Here is a 12175-nt window from a genome sequence, read left to right on the forward strand (position 1 = left end):
CTCCATTTGTGAACCCCAAGATGAAGCACTCTGGTGCCATCTAGTGCTCTGGTCAAGTTATACTTTCTGTGACGTCATTACGTATGGACGTAAAATCAAATTCTGGCGCGTACTGGGTGAGTGGTGCCTGGCATAACAGCTATGCTTTCAACATAACAAATTAATATTTACAAGTTAATAATAGATCATTATACTCATTTTAAACGGTACAACCCTAATGACGACTCCAGTTTATAAATAATATCAGTATGTTAGAAACTGATTGAAAACAAACAAGCCAGGTTAAATTAGCTATTGTCAGCTGTGTTGACACTGTTGTTAGCCTGCGCTATCTTAGCTGTACAGTGAAAATTCTCCTTGTATCTCTGGTTGTGTTTTGTAGTTTCATTCAGGTTCAACAACAATAATTGCATAACATCGGATTTCCCAATAGGAAAACTGCCTACTTAAATTAAAACATGTCTAAACGAGAGGCATTTTTCGAATCGGTCTGCAAAGAAAATGTGGATGTCTTTCTTAAGTTCACCAAACTTCATGTAAGTATAGCTAGATCATTTTCGAGCTCTCATTGGTTTTGAGTTTGGTGTCTGTTAGAATTCATTGACATTCCCGTACATGCCCATGTGTTATGTAGAATGATGCTACGGAACCCTTCGACCTCGATGAGGTGGTTCAAGAGGTGTCAAAGAAACAGCGAGAAGCTCTGTGGGACAGACTGGCCACACTGCTGCGTGGAACGATGGCAGATTTCCCCCCAGATCGCTGGAACGCAGAGGACAGGGACGATGCCATGGAAGTAGAGGTCCCCCCAGATCTGGTCAGTTCTATTGTCGGGCATGCATTATGTAGAACACAGCTTGATTGGAAGGTACCAGTCCTGCATCATAACGTGCACGCGGTGCCGTTCAAGCATAATCATATAGTTTCTAACAAGGAAAGTTAAGCGTATCACAATTGAACTCAAATGCTATTCAGTAGAGTTGTGAACATTTTCACTCGTGTTCATTCCAGGAACACACCATGGAGGTCCTAGGTGGGGTGACACAGGTGGTCATGGCCTCTGTGGCCGTCATACAGGACGGAGACGCATACAACTCCCTCCTGCAGTGTGCCACCATACTAAACGGTAGGTGCCTGCTTCAGTTCTGGGTAGAGGACATGGGAGCGTACATGCATGCGTGTTGTCCTGTCAGTCATAACAGAGAACATTTCGGTTTCACACCATGAATATGAATATCACATCGCTCTGGTTTTCGCACACAACTCCCCTGCTCCCTCTCTCTCGTGGGCCCAGGCCTCCTGGCCTCCTTGCCGGCGTCCGAGGTGCCCCTGCAGCAGGCGGTGTTCCGTGTGTGCGAGGCCTGGTGGAAGAAAGGCCTCCTGGGGAAGGAGGAGCTGGGGCGCACAGCCTTCCTGATGTGCCTGGAGAAGAGCTTCATGCTCAAGAAACCAGTAAGTACTCACCTGTTAGCAACATCTGCTTGTTTTTCATTTTAAAATGTGTTTGAAGGTGTGACATATGGAACAATGGCACATGATATTTTTCACAAATTCACAAAAAAGTCTCTTATGGACTGAACAATGTTTTTGCTTAAAGGTTGTTATCTTGTGCTTTTGAAAACAAAAGGGCAACATCGTGTTCCACATTTTATCAATGTGTGTGTTGATCTCGTCTCCGTGTTTCCAGGGTGCTGAGATCCAGAGGATGTGGGGCCTTCATGAGGTGCTGCTCAGTGTCGACTTCCAGTCTGAGGACAGCGAGGAGATGATGGACCTGCTCCTCCGCTGCTTTCTTAGTGGCAATCACATCAAACACGACGACGTAAGTGTGTGTGTGCATGTACAGGTGTTTAATCAAAGGTGCCTCTATATCTTTGCAGTCGTGATAAAGATGGTTTCTTTGTCGTGTGTGTGTGTGTGGGTGTGCTGCGCGCCGGACTGACTAACCGCTCTCCATGCCTAACAGGGAAAGCGTCTCATGGTGTTCCTGTTTGGCCGGAATGTCAGCTTCATTAGGATGATCCACGGAACCATCAAGAACCAGCTCCAGTTCTTTACCAAGTAACACTTTATGTCCACCTTAAATCATCTATACCATCCCATTCTTAAAATGAAAGACAAAAAATAACTACATCTACAACCAACAACCTCCTCAGCTCGAAACCTACCCGAGCAAAAACATGGTGTTTGTGATGCAGGACTTCTATCCGATGAAACACAAGTACAGTAGATCCACATAGCTACAGTACTGTGACTGGTGTCATCGACAAAAACCTTGTTTGTGCATTGGTGGAATTAGGGGTTATGGTGGTCATCGAATTTCCTTTCTTTTTAGGCTTTTCTCAAACCATAACTTCAGCTAAGACTACCTGTAAATGTCAACGTCTCAGGAGTGGATTTGACGAACGTTTGTCTGCTGATAGATGAGCTCTGTATGTCCTTCCTCAGGACCCTGACAGACCACATCGCCGAGATCTACTTCAGGGCGTGGAAGAAGGCGTCAGGGGAGGCTCTGGAGGAGATGGAGACCGCCTGCATCCAGGACTTCATGCAGCACGCCATCCTGCTACACAGGAACACACCTGTCCACCCCAGAGTTCGCCAGGTAGAGGACCCGGTTTCCGCCTCAGTTCAGAATATCTTCAAAAGAATATCTTATCTTCGTGTTGCTGTTAACTCTTCCTATCCTCTCTGACTAGATACTGAGCTACTTTCACAAGAGGAAGGGACATCACAACCTGGATGAGATGCTCCACAGACTCTACAAACCCATTCTCTGGAGAGCTCTGACCGTACGTACTTGTGTATTCTCTGTCACACACACATACACGCATTCTCACGGTATCTTGATTTTGCCAGTGACAGAATTCCTGCCTTATCTGTGCAGGCTGCTAACTCCGAGGTGAGGGCCAACGCTACTCTGCTTTTCACTGAGGCCTTCCCTGTCCATGACCCCAGCCAGAGCAGCGAGAAGATGGATGAGACCGTTCAGAAACAACTGGACGCTCTGGTGGTGCGTGGCAGCCGCATTTAGATTCACATCACATGGTTCTTGGCTTGATTTATTCTGGTTTTGGCTTCAGTAAACTGTGAAGTAATGTCGAATTGGAAATGTAGAAAAGTCCCATTCCATGAACACAGTAAAAAAACTCAAATGAATGGCCTCTAAACGTGTGTGTGTGTGTGTCTACAGTGTCTGCTGGAGGACCCCCAGCCCATGGTGCGCTCCACAGCAACCCTGGGGGTGTGTAAGATCCTGGCCAAGTGCTGGGAGGTCATCCCCCCCACCGTCATCACCGACTTCCTGAAGAAGCTGGTGGTGGAGCTGGCCTCGGACTGTAGCTCCCCAGACGTCCGCTGCTCTGTCTTCAAGGTGCCACGCCTACCGAGGAACCCCTTCACCCCCCTGTGAACCCCTTCACCCCCCTCTGAACCCCTTCACCCCCCTGTGAACCCCTTCACCCCCCTCTGAACCCTTTCACCCCCCTCTGAACCCTTTCACCCCCCTGTGAACCCCTTCACCCCCCTCTGAACCCTTTCACCCCCCTGTGAACCCCTTCACCCCCCTCTGAACCCTTTCACCCCCCTCTGAACCCCTTCACCCCCCTCTGAACCCCTTCACCCCCCTCTGAACCCTTTCACCCCCCTGTGAACCCCTTCACCCCCCTCTGAACCCTTTCACCCCCCTCTGAACCCCTTCACCCCCCTCTGAACCCCTTCACCCCCCTGTGAACCCCTTCACCCCCCTGTGAACCCCTTCACCCCCCTCTGAACCCTTTCACCCCCCTCTGAACCCCTTCACCCCCCTCTGAACCCCTTCACCCCCCTCTGAACCCCTTTACCCCCCTCTGAACCCCTTCACCCCCCTCTGAACCCCTTCACCCCCCTCTGAACCATCCAGTAGACCTGGAATCAACACTGGCCATAGACAAAGCTGTTGAGTTGCATACACATTTTTATTTTATTATTAATGAAAGTAGTGCATTGCCTGTTGGTGGGGCATGCGGTTTTATTTCTTATGAGAGCAATGGCTTAGTGCAGCTCAATATGGCCGCAAATTAGTTAACATTTAAATTTGACGCGAACCGCTCATCCAAACAACTTTAAACGCGTCACTGCTCGTCCTTGGGTCTTGAGCAATACACTTGCCAAATGTCGTATTCATACAGTCCCCGCTTCTCCAGACACTCACACAGACACACGGAATTCCTGCATTAATAGTTAATTGTGAACATGCAACCCCAACCATGTCTGGCTCATTGTAGTAAAATGAGGTGTCTTTAAACAATTAGAAGTCATTTCATGAGCTAATGCTCCAGTGTCTTTATTGCCTGCCTGTGATGAATGAGGCTAACGAGGCAGGACCTCTGTGCTGCAGTGCCTGCCCATCGTCCTGGACAACAGCCTGAGCCACCCTCTGCTGGAACAGCTCCTTCCTGTCCTCAAGTACGGCCTCCACGACAGCTCCGAGAAGGTCCGCGTGGCCTTCCTCGATATGCTGCTCAAGATCAAGGCCGTGCGAGCTGCCAAGGTCCGACCGTGTGTGTGTGTGTGTGTGTGTGTTTGCTTGCAAGGCCTTTGATTGTTTTGCTTCAAACCCCAACTGAAGGGAAAAAAAAAACACAGCAACATCAAAAACACAGTAAAAGACAGTCATCCCAGTTGTAGCCCCTTCAGTGTTTTCCGTGGCTGTTTATGTCATTCTCCCCCCACCTCGCCCGCCCCTCTCTCCCTGCTCCAGTTCTGGAAGGTTTGCTCCATGGAGCACCTGTTGGCCCGCCTGGCCGTCGACTCTCAGCCAATCTCCAAGAGGATTGTCGACCTCCTTTTCAACTCCTTCTTCCCCGTCAACCAATCAGAAGAGGTGTGGTGCGAGCGCTGTGTCACCCTCATCCAGATGAACCCCAAGGCTGCCAGGAAGTTCTACCAGTACGCCCACTTATACACAGCTCCCACTAACATAGGTGAGAACACACACACACACACACAGCCATCATTTGCCTGATCTCTTGAGGCACACCTGTAACCTCCAGGCTCCTTCCAGTCAGCTGTTGTCACAAATAAGCACCAGGAGCCTGACCTTGCACCCTGGGGCCCTATTGGGTGCAACCCGTGGCTGGTACTTGAACAGCTGTCATGTAAATGTCTGGTTCATGTTTAAGTTATATGGTCATCCTACACACACACAGTTACCTTCATAACACGGGTCCATATATACTGCACCGACCGTGCTTCTTAATCTCGGGACACGTGGAACAAAAATGGCTAGCTTCTGTGTTCCTGCTGTGTTCCAGCCAAGCTGATGCTGACCATCCGCCGTTGCCTGAACGCCTGCATCCAGAACACGGGAGAGCTGAACGAGAGCCGCTCCAGCAACAAGGAGAACGCCAGCGTAAGATCCCCTCACTGGAGCGTGAATGGGAGGTGCACACAGCCTCTCAGCATAGCCCTGTCGATGCTTTTGATTGGACGTGCAGTGTTTTTCAATAAGGAAATGAAACGCAACAAAAATGCTATTGAATTGAGTGTAGCATTGTACTCCAGTGAAGTGAGTATTTTGAGGTTGCACTGGGTTGCAACGTATGCGTTTACAGCAGTGTATTGCAGCGAAGAGAGTAATGCAGTTGCAGTGTATCAATACGTATTCCAGTCTATAACAGTGTATGGGAGTGAGGTGAGTGTACTGGAAGCCCAGCCAACACACAGTTGTTCTGAACAGGTTTTGGAGGACGTGCTGTCGGTGAGTGACACTGCGTCCATGGCCAGCCTGCTGGAGGTGGTGGTCATCCTCTGGAGAAGCATCCGGAAGGCCCTGGAGCATAACAAGGACGCCCTGCAGTACACCGTCTCCAAGTTCGGCGCTGTGATTCCCAAGTACTTCAACATCTTCCAGGTCAGAGACGTGGAGACACTTGAGTCAAGTTCTTTTGACCTGGGTTTCATCCACCTTTACTTCTGTGAGGGGCTGTTTCAGCTGTTCAATCATGGCCTCTCTGTATCTCCTCCCCCCCCCCCCCCCCCCCCCATTTTTTCCGGTCTATTTTTCAGGAAGAGCGCTGCACAGTGCCTCTCATCCTGCTGGCCTCCCTGCTGCCTCCAGCATCAGTCCCCACTTTCAGGTCAGCATCTTCATCTTGCTCTCCACTTACTCACTCACACACACACACACAGGCCGTGTTCTGGAGTGTTAACCCCCCCCCGCTGTGCTGTCCCAGTGTGGGCGTGCTGTCCAGGCTGAGGAACATGGAGCCGGGGGTGCAGCAGAGCCAGTACAGCCAGGTGATAGACTGCCTGTGTAGCTGGGGCCAGGCCTCTGACAGCCTGGAGCTCATCACACATTGGCTCACAGAGGCCCTGCCCAGGACAGCCGTGAGTACAGACGGACACACACCCATGCAGTGTGTTACATCGACATTACATTTACTCATTTAGCAGACGCTCTTATCCAAAGCGACTTACAGTAAGTACAGGGACATTCTCCCCCCGAGGCAAGTAGGGGGAAGTGCCTTTCCCAAGGACACAACGTCATTTGGCACGGCCAGGTATCGAACTGGCAACCTTCTGATTAATTGCCCGACTCCCTAACCGCTCAGCCATCTGACCCCCGTGCGCCCAGTGTATACAGTATATACTGTACATACATACATACACATGCAAATATTCTAGATACACTGCCGTTTGGGGTTAATGCTATTTTTGTCCCAAAATGAATCCACAACACGTATTTTCAAGTCAAATATTACAAGAGGTGTCACAGAGGGCTTCACATAGGTCGACGCCCTTTTCCACTGACACTAAACCTCTACTCTCACTAAATCTATACAGAGCAAGGGGAATGCCAGCCGTAAGGTGCGCATAACGGAGCCTGTGGAGGCCAAACCAGACCTGGGGCTAGATTACCTGGAGTATCTGGTCGGACGTGCCGCGACAAGGGACAGCATCCTGCCCCTCGTGCAGGGCCCCCTGAAGCAGCTCCACAAGGCTCTGGGCGCCTGGAGGGTAAGCGCTAATTGCACAGCTAGCACGTTAGAATGGATTTGTTCTAAATTCCCTAAAGTAGCATTAGCATTTTACAGTTAGCACGAAAAGGGATTTATGTGGGTGGCACTGTGTGGTCTTGGCAATCTTTGTAAAGATGCAAAGAATCTGTGTCAACGATGTTTTGTTGTTGGATGTTCTTCTCCCTAGTCTGTGTTATACTCCCACCTGTGCTCCCCTGAGAGCGAGGCCAGTGTTCCCAGTGCTGAGACAGCTCTGAGGGCCTTCACCCTGCACGGGCGCCTCAGCGTCCATCTGCAGCACGCAGTAAGGCCTCCTATTACCCCCTCACACACACACACACACACATTCATCATCCTCGCCTGTGTGGTCAAGGAAAACCAATACCCAACAGCAATATGTGTTTCTAAAAACACAAACATCGGGGTTGTTTTGGAGGTGGCTGCTTCAGTGTCTGGGACGTTGACCCACCGCTTCGTTCCCCCCCAGGTCTCGGAGGGTCGCGACCATCTGGCGTCCCTGGAGAACATGGCGGCGTGGGTGGCAGAACGGGTGCTGCCCTTCCTGGTCCGGCCCGGGGAGGCGGGGTCCGCAGAGGGTCAGCTGGAACTGGCCAGGCGGGTGGTGGAGGTAAGATCTATAGCGCTGGGCTATAACACAAGGGCTGCTTGCATGGATGGATGGATAGACTGATGGATGGATAGACTGACGTTTTAAAGAATGCATGGATGGCTAAATAGATGGACAGATGGATGGCTAGCTGAGACTGATGGATGGAGAAGCAGTAACAGCAATAGACAAATGGATTGACCCATTCACTTTCTCGGAGTCGATCCCCTCTTAATCACACTTCATCACAGCACCGTCAGATACAAACAACAGTTCAAACAGAAACCACAAGTTGAGGTTCAGACTAAATATAAGTTGCATAAAAGCTTGTCTGAGGTGTGGTTGTCCGGTACATTAAGTTCTGCTGATCTCTGTGGTATTATGGAGTGATTGATTTTTTTTCTCCCCCTTTCGGCTGCGTGACTCCTAGTTCTCAGCCAGTAAATCTAGTCTAGTTATAGATCATTCTGCTACCTCACCCCCGGCGCTCAGACCTCCATACCTACCTCCCACTGCTGCTACGCTTATTCTCCCTTTTTTCCCGAACACGCTTATTCCATTATTTAGGCCATTACTCTCCAGCTTGTCACCCTTGCAGCAGCTTGGATCAGGTCTGGAAAATAAACCCGTCATTTATCTTCTCACCCCACCCACCCACGCACACACACACACACACACACAATGCTTCTAATAGCTCCCACAAACCCTCGAAAGATGGATACAGATCCTGAAAGTGCCTTCTTTGTATATCGATGGTCTCTCAGAAGTAGCATGGATGTAGCCTGTACTGAACAGACAGTCAATGTAGTCTGTCTCTCCGTGTGGACCCAGAGCTTCCTGACCGTGTGCAGAGACATGATTCGAGTGGGCCTGGGAGACGAAGAGTTCAAGGGTCACCTTCTCCACCTGTGCTCCCTAGTGCTGCTCTCTGGTGAGTTTCCTACCGATGACAACATGTATTTGAGGAAAAATAGGATACTGAAGGCAAAAAAGGGTCGAGGTTCCAGATCGGTTGTGTAATATTTTTGATGTATTCTACTTTTGGAACTCTGAAGTTGCACTTCAGTAATGCGCTTAGGATTTGTCATTTCTAGAACCACCGGCAACATTGTGTGCGTTATGTCCTCAGAAAAGGGCTACCGTTGCGTTCCCTTGCTGGTGTCCGTGCTGACGGAGGTGGCAGAGAACTACGTCCCCCAGGATGCCCCGGGCCAGGAGGAGCAGGAAGTGGGGCAGCATGATGGCCAGTCCCCGGTAATCCTGGGGGTGGTGGCCAACGTCTTCCAGAAGGTTCTGGAGGTGTTAGCTCGTCGGATGAGGAAGGAGCCAGAGGAGGGTCAGGAAGTGAGTCTAAACTGAAATACCATATGTTATTTATCTGTATTCAGTATACTTGTCATTAAATGTTCTAAACTGTAATATGTAGGGAATCTTCCTCATTTGAGTGTACAGTATTTCACACAACTTAAATTGGGGTTTATGCCCTAGCAGTCTTCTTCATAATAAACCGAATCCAAGTGTGGTATTTATAGTTGACCCACCAGTTCCCAGCCTGTTTGCCTCAGAGACCCAGGTTAATGTCCTGCATCTTGTAGGTTAATGGCGCCCCCTGTATCCCCCCCCCTCCCTCTTCCCTGCCATAGCTGTGCCTGGCAGCGCTCCCCAGTCTGGGGGCGTTCCTGCAGGTGGTGACAGCCTGGGGAGTCGGGACCTCCAACCCCCTCAGCGGGGTGTTCTCCACCATCTCGGCCGCAGTGATCGTGGAGAGCAGACACATGCTACAGAAGGTAGGGGGGCAGACGGAGGATACGACGCCAACTCACTCGATGGAGATCACATGCTGATCCTGGATATCCGTTAAGATGGATTATTTTCATTACTGCACGCACATGGGGGACAAAAAGTGAAAAGAATATTATGAAATTCTCGGATAATTACGAATTGTACACCTGTGACAACTTCAGTGTAAAATATAATTTTGATTTTGTCATTCCGTTTTATTTCCCCACAGAAAAAGATGAATAAAAAGAAAACAATTGTTGTCACATGAGAACAGAGATCATCACGTATGACTATCTCTTCTCTCCGTCTGTTCAATCCTTTTTATGTCCTTTTCTTAGATCTCTCATGCACAGGAGGTCACCAGACCCGAGTCTGTGGACGACCTGCCCCCCCTCTCCAGCACTCTGCTGACTGTTATCCTCAAGTCCCCCCCTGTCACCAGGTAACCAGGGGCCCCACTCCTCCAGGGCCTTCTCACGATAAGGACCATAATGTTTTCATGACAACATTGTGTGGTCAGTGTTAAAATGCAGGGATTCTTTTGATTTAAGCCTATTGTCTTATGTTTTGGGACTGCTTCGGGGGAATTCCCACCGACATATCTGCTTTCGGTTTATTTGTAACTGTTTTGACCTCTAACATGCTTATAGATCCTTAGAGCTCGTGCAGCTTTAAAAATATCGATTTGAATGATGTCTCTCAGGGCCTTCCTGTCGGAGGTCAAGTCGTCTGTGGAGTCGGAGGCCATCGACTGTCTGACAGGATTGGCTGCTGTCCTTAACATCCTGGCTGTTATCAGACAGGGTAAGTAACAGAGTTGCCGGTAGCTACTGGCAGATACTGGCTATGGGTTCCAAAAGAACTGGAGCTGAAACAGCTTTGGGAAATTCTGTATTTATGTATAATGAAAACAACTAAATAATTCAAAAACTTTTTTACAGTTTTATTATGGTTTTAAACTGCTAAATAAACATAATTCTGTGCTGGACAATAGGAAAGTATTGCGTACGTTTAATAGCTCTAACTACCAGACTACTTTTCTCTCAGAGGGTAAGGCCAGAGGTGAGACGAAAGCTACGGCCGTGTCTGTCCAACTGCAGCTGCAGAAACACTCCTCTGTCACAGCAGAGGAAGAGGGCCACGCCCAGAGGTGAGGCACTGAGAGACCCTTCTGGATCACACTGTGTGCTCTTTAAAACATGCTATGTTCACACCATAGGATTTGGTTGTGGGAACATTTTCTTATTGCTAATATGATATAAAAATATTAAGTTATGCAAATGACTGACTTGTATATTTTCTTATTTTTTCAAGGGTCATTTATGAATCTGCAATCAAATCTGTGAATGAGTTTCTCATGGTATAAATTTTAAGATAAGACAATCCTTAATTTGTCCCGCAGTGGGGAAATTGCAGATTTTTTTTGCACAGAACTATAATCCAACTAATGTGTCAGAGCGTTACAGCCTAAACATCTTGTCCACGGTCAGGAACATGGTGCCCCTTGCATGGTGGATTGTTTTTGTACCTGTATAACTACTACCACATTGTTGATTACCCCTTACAAATGTATGCTTATTTATATGTTTCAGTTTTTTTCTCGGGAAATCAGAGTTACGGCTATTTTACCCAGCTCTTGATATGAGGGTAATTTGGTTTATCCTATTGTTAATGTATGTATTATACTGTATGTGTACTGTATGTCACTGTGTTTCAAGACAACTTGAGGTGGCATTCTTGCTGTGGAAAGCAAGTTAATAAAAAAAAACATTTGAACCATGAAACGTGTTTATATCAAATATTATTTAGATTTATCCTCAAGTATTAGTTTACTGTAATTTATTCAATTCGAAATGTGTATCGTTCCTTGCTTTCCCACTTCTTATTAATGTATAGCCAACCATACAATATAGTCTTCCGCTCTGTTGCACGAGGAGCCATGCACGCTCTAAGACCCTGTTTGACGTCAGAAACTTAGGAGGGGCGCCTTTTGAAGGTTGCTGTTCATGGTGCTGAATACCGTCGCGATCTGCAGGAGAGGAGCCGAACACAACATTGGTCAACGTCTGCACCCCATTCGCGCACTATTTTTAATCTAGGATAGTTTTTTATTTTTGTTTCAACAGATACCGTTTGAGAACTGACAATGAACACGCAGTTTTAGCAAGGTGTGCGATGGATTAGTACAGCGTCATGGATTCGCGGTGTTCCATCCTTGCTGTTTTGGCTCTCTGCCTCTCCTATTCTACCACTATTTCCGCCAACAGGAAATATGGTAAGTTAACGTATTGTAAACTTTAATTGAAATGTATTTCTACGTTTTTGCAACGATTCAGTTTGACAGAGAATGCACCTGCCCAGGTGTTAGTTTTTTGAAAAAAACAGTAATATCATAGGCAATAACATACTTGAGAAGCTAACCGCCGACCGTGGTTAAGTGGAACTGATAACTTTTTCTCAGTTGTGTCCTTACAAAAGTATTTTTCGGCCAGACGGGTATAGTGCAATGTTTGATTGAAGCGGAGCAAAATATGGTCCAATGTTTAGAACATATATGATGACCAGATTCATCCTAAACTTAGTCATGTCAGAGTAGTGATTTTTTTTATTTATAAAAGCAGTTTAAAAAAATCACAGCAGTAGGCCTAAAGGCCAGATTTATACCACATACTTAGTTCGGATAGTTCTATAGTGTTCTCAATATACAGTATTTCTAGTTATTCAAAGTTATTTTGCAGTAAATTGGACATACAACAGACGCTGCCCTGTCCTTAAAGCATTCTCA

At 47.8% G+C, this 12175-nt stretch overlaps 2 protein-coding genes across 4 annotated transcripts in view; both read left to right on the top strand.

The window, feature by feature from the left end:
- Window positions 1-91: 91 nt before the first annotated feature.
- On the top strand, window positions 92-11169 carry ncapg2 (non-SMC condensin II complex, subunit G2). Of its 3 annotated transcripts, none has more exons than XM_047024235.1 (27): window positions 92-116; window positions 383-536; window positions 635-817; window positions 1012-1126; window positions 1295-1452; window positions 1688-1822; window positions 1967-2061; window positions 2449-2605; window positions 2700-2792; window positions 2888-3013; window positions 3194-3373; window positions 4379-4531; window positions 4742-4964; window positions 5295-5392; window positions 5720-5893; window positions 6049-6119; window positions 6216-6369; window positions 6826-6999; window positions 7189-7305; window positions 7489-7629; window positions 8440-8539; window positions 8738-8952; window positions 9252-9395; window positions 9729-9832; window positions 10094-10194; window positions 10438-10540; window positions 10705-11169. In XM_047024235.1, exons 2-27 carry the CDS (start codon window positions 459-461, stop codon window positions 10754-10756), a joined length of 3444 nt encoding a protein of 1147 aa, XP_046880191.1. In that variant the 5' UTR covers window positions 92-116; window positions 383-458; the 3' UTR covers window positions 10757-11169. The 3 variants fall into 3 exon arrangements, with proteins under 3 accessions (XP_046880191.1, XP_046880193.1, XP_046880192.1); XM_047024237.1 differs by having other exon boundaries at window positions 102-116; window positions 434-536; XM_047024236.1 differs by lacking the exon at window positions 92-116 and having other exon boundaries at window positions 123-536.
- Window positions 11170-11390: 221 nt separating this feature from the next.
- The window catches only part of ptprn2 (protein tyrosine phosphatase receptor type N2), a 98299-nt gene continuing 97514 nt past the window's right edge, over window positions 11391-12175 (top strand). Inside the window, exon 1 of the mRNA XM_047023888.1 lies at window positions 11391-11665. Coding sequence (XP_046879844.1) covers window positions 11584-11665 — 82 coding nt within the window. The 5' untranslated portion in view covers window positions 11391-11583. The remainder of the gene's footprint in view (window positions 11666-12175) is intronic.

Source organism: Hypomesus transpacificus, chromosome 8 (assembly GCF_021917145.1).
Source record: "Hypomesus transpacificus isolate Combined female chromosome 8, fHypTra1, whole genome shotgun sequence".
In the NCBI taxonomy this organism is placed as follows: domain Eukaryota; kingdom Metazoa; phylum Chordata; class Actinopteri; order Osmeriformes; family Osmeridae; genus Hypomesus; species Hypomesus transpacificus.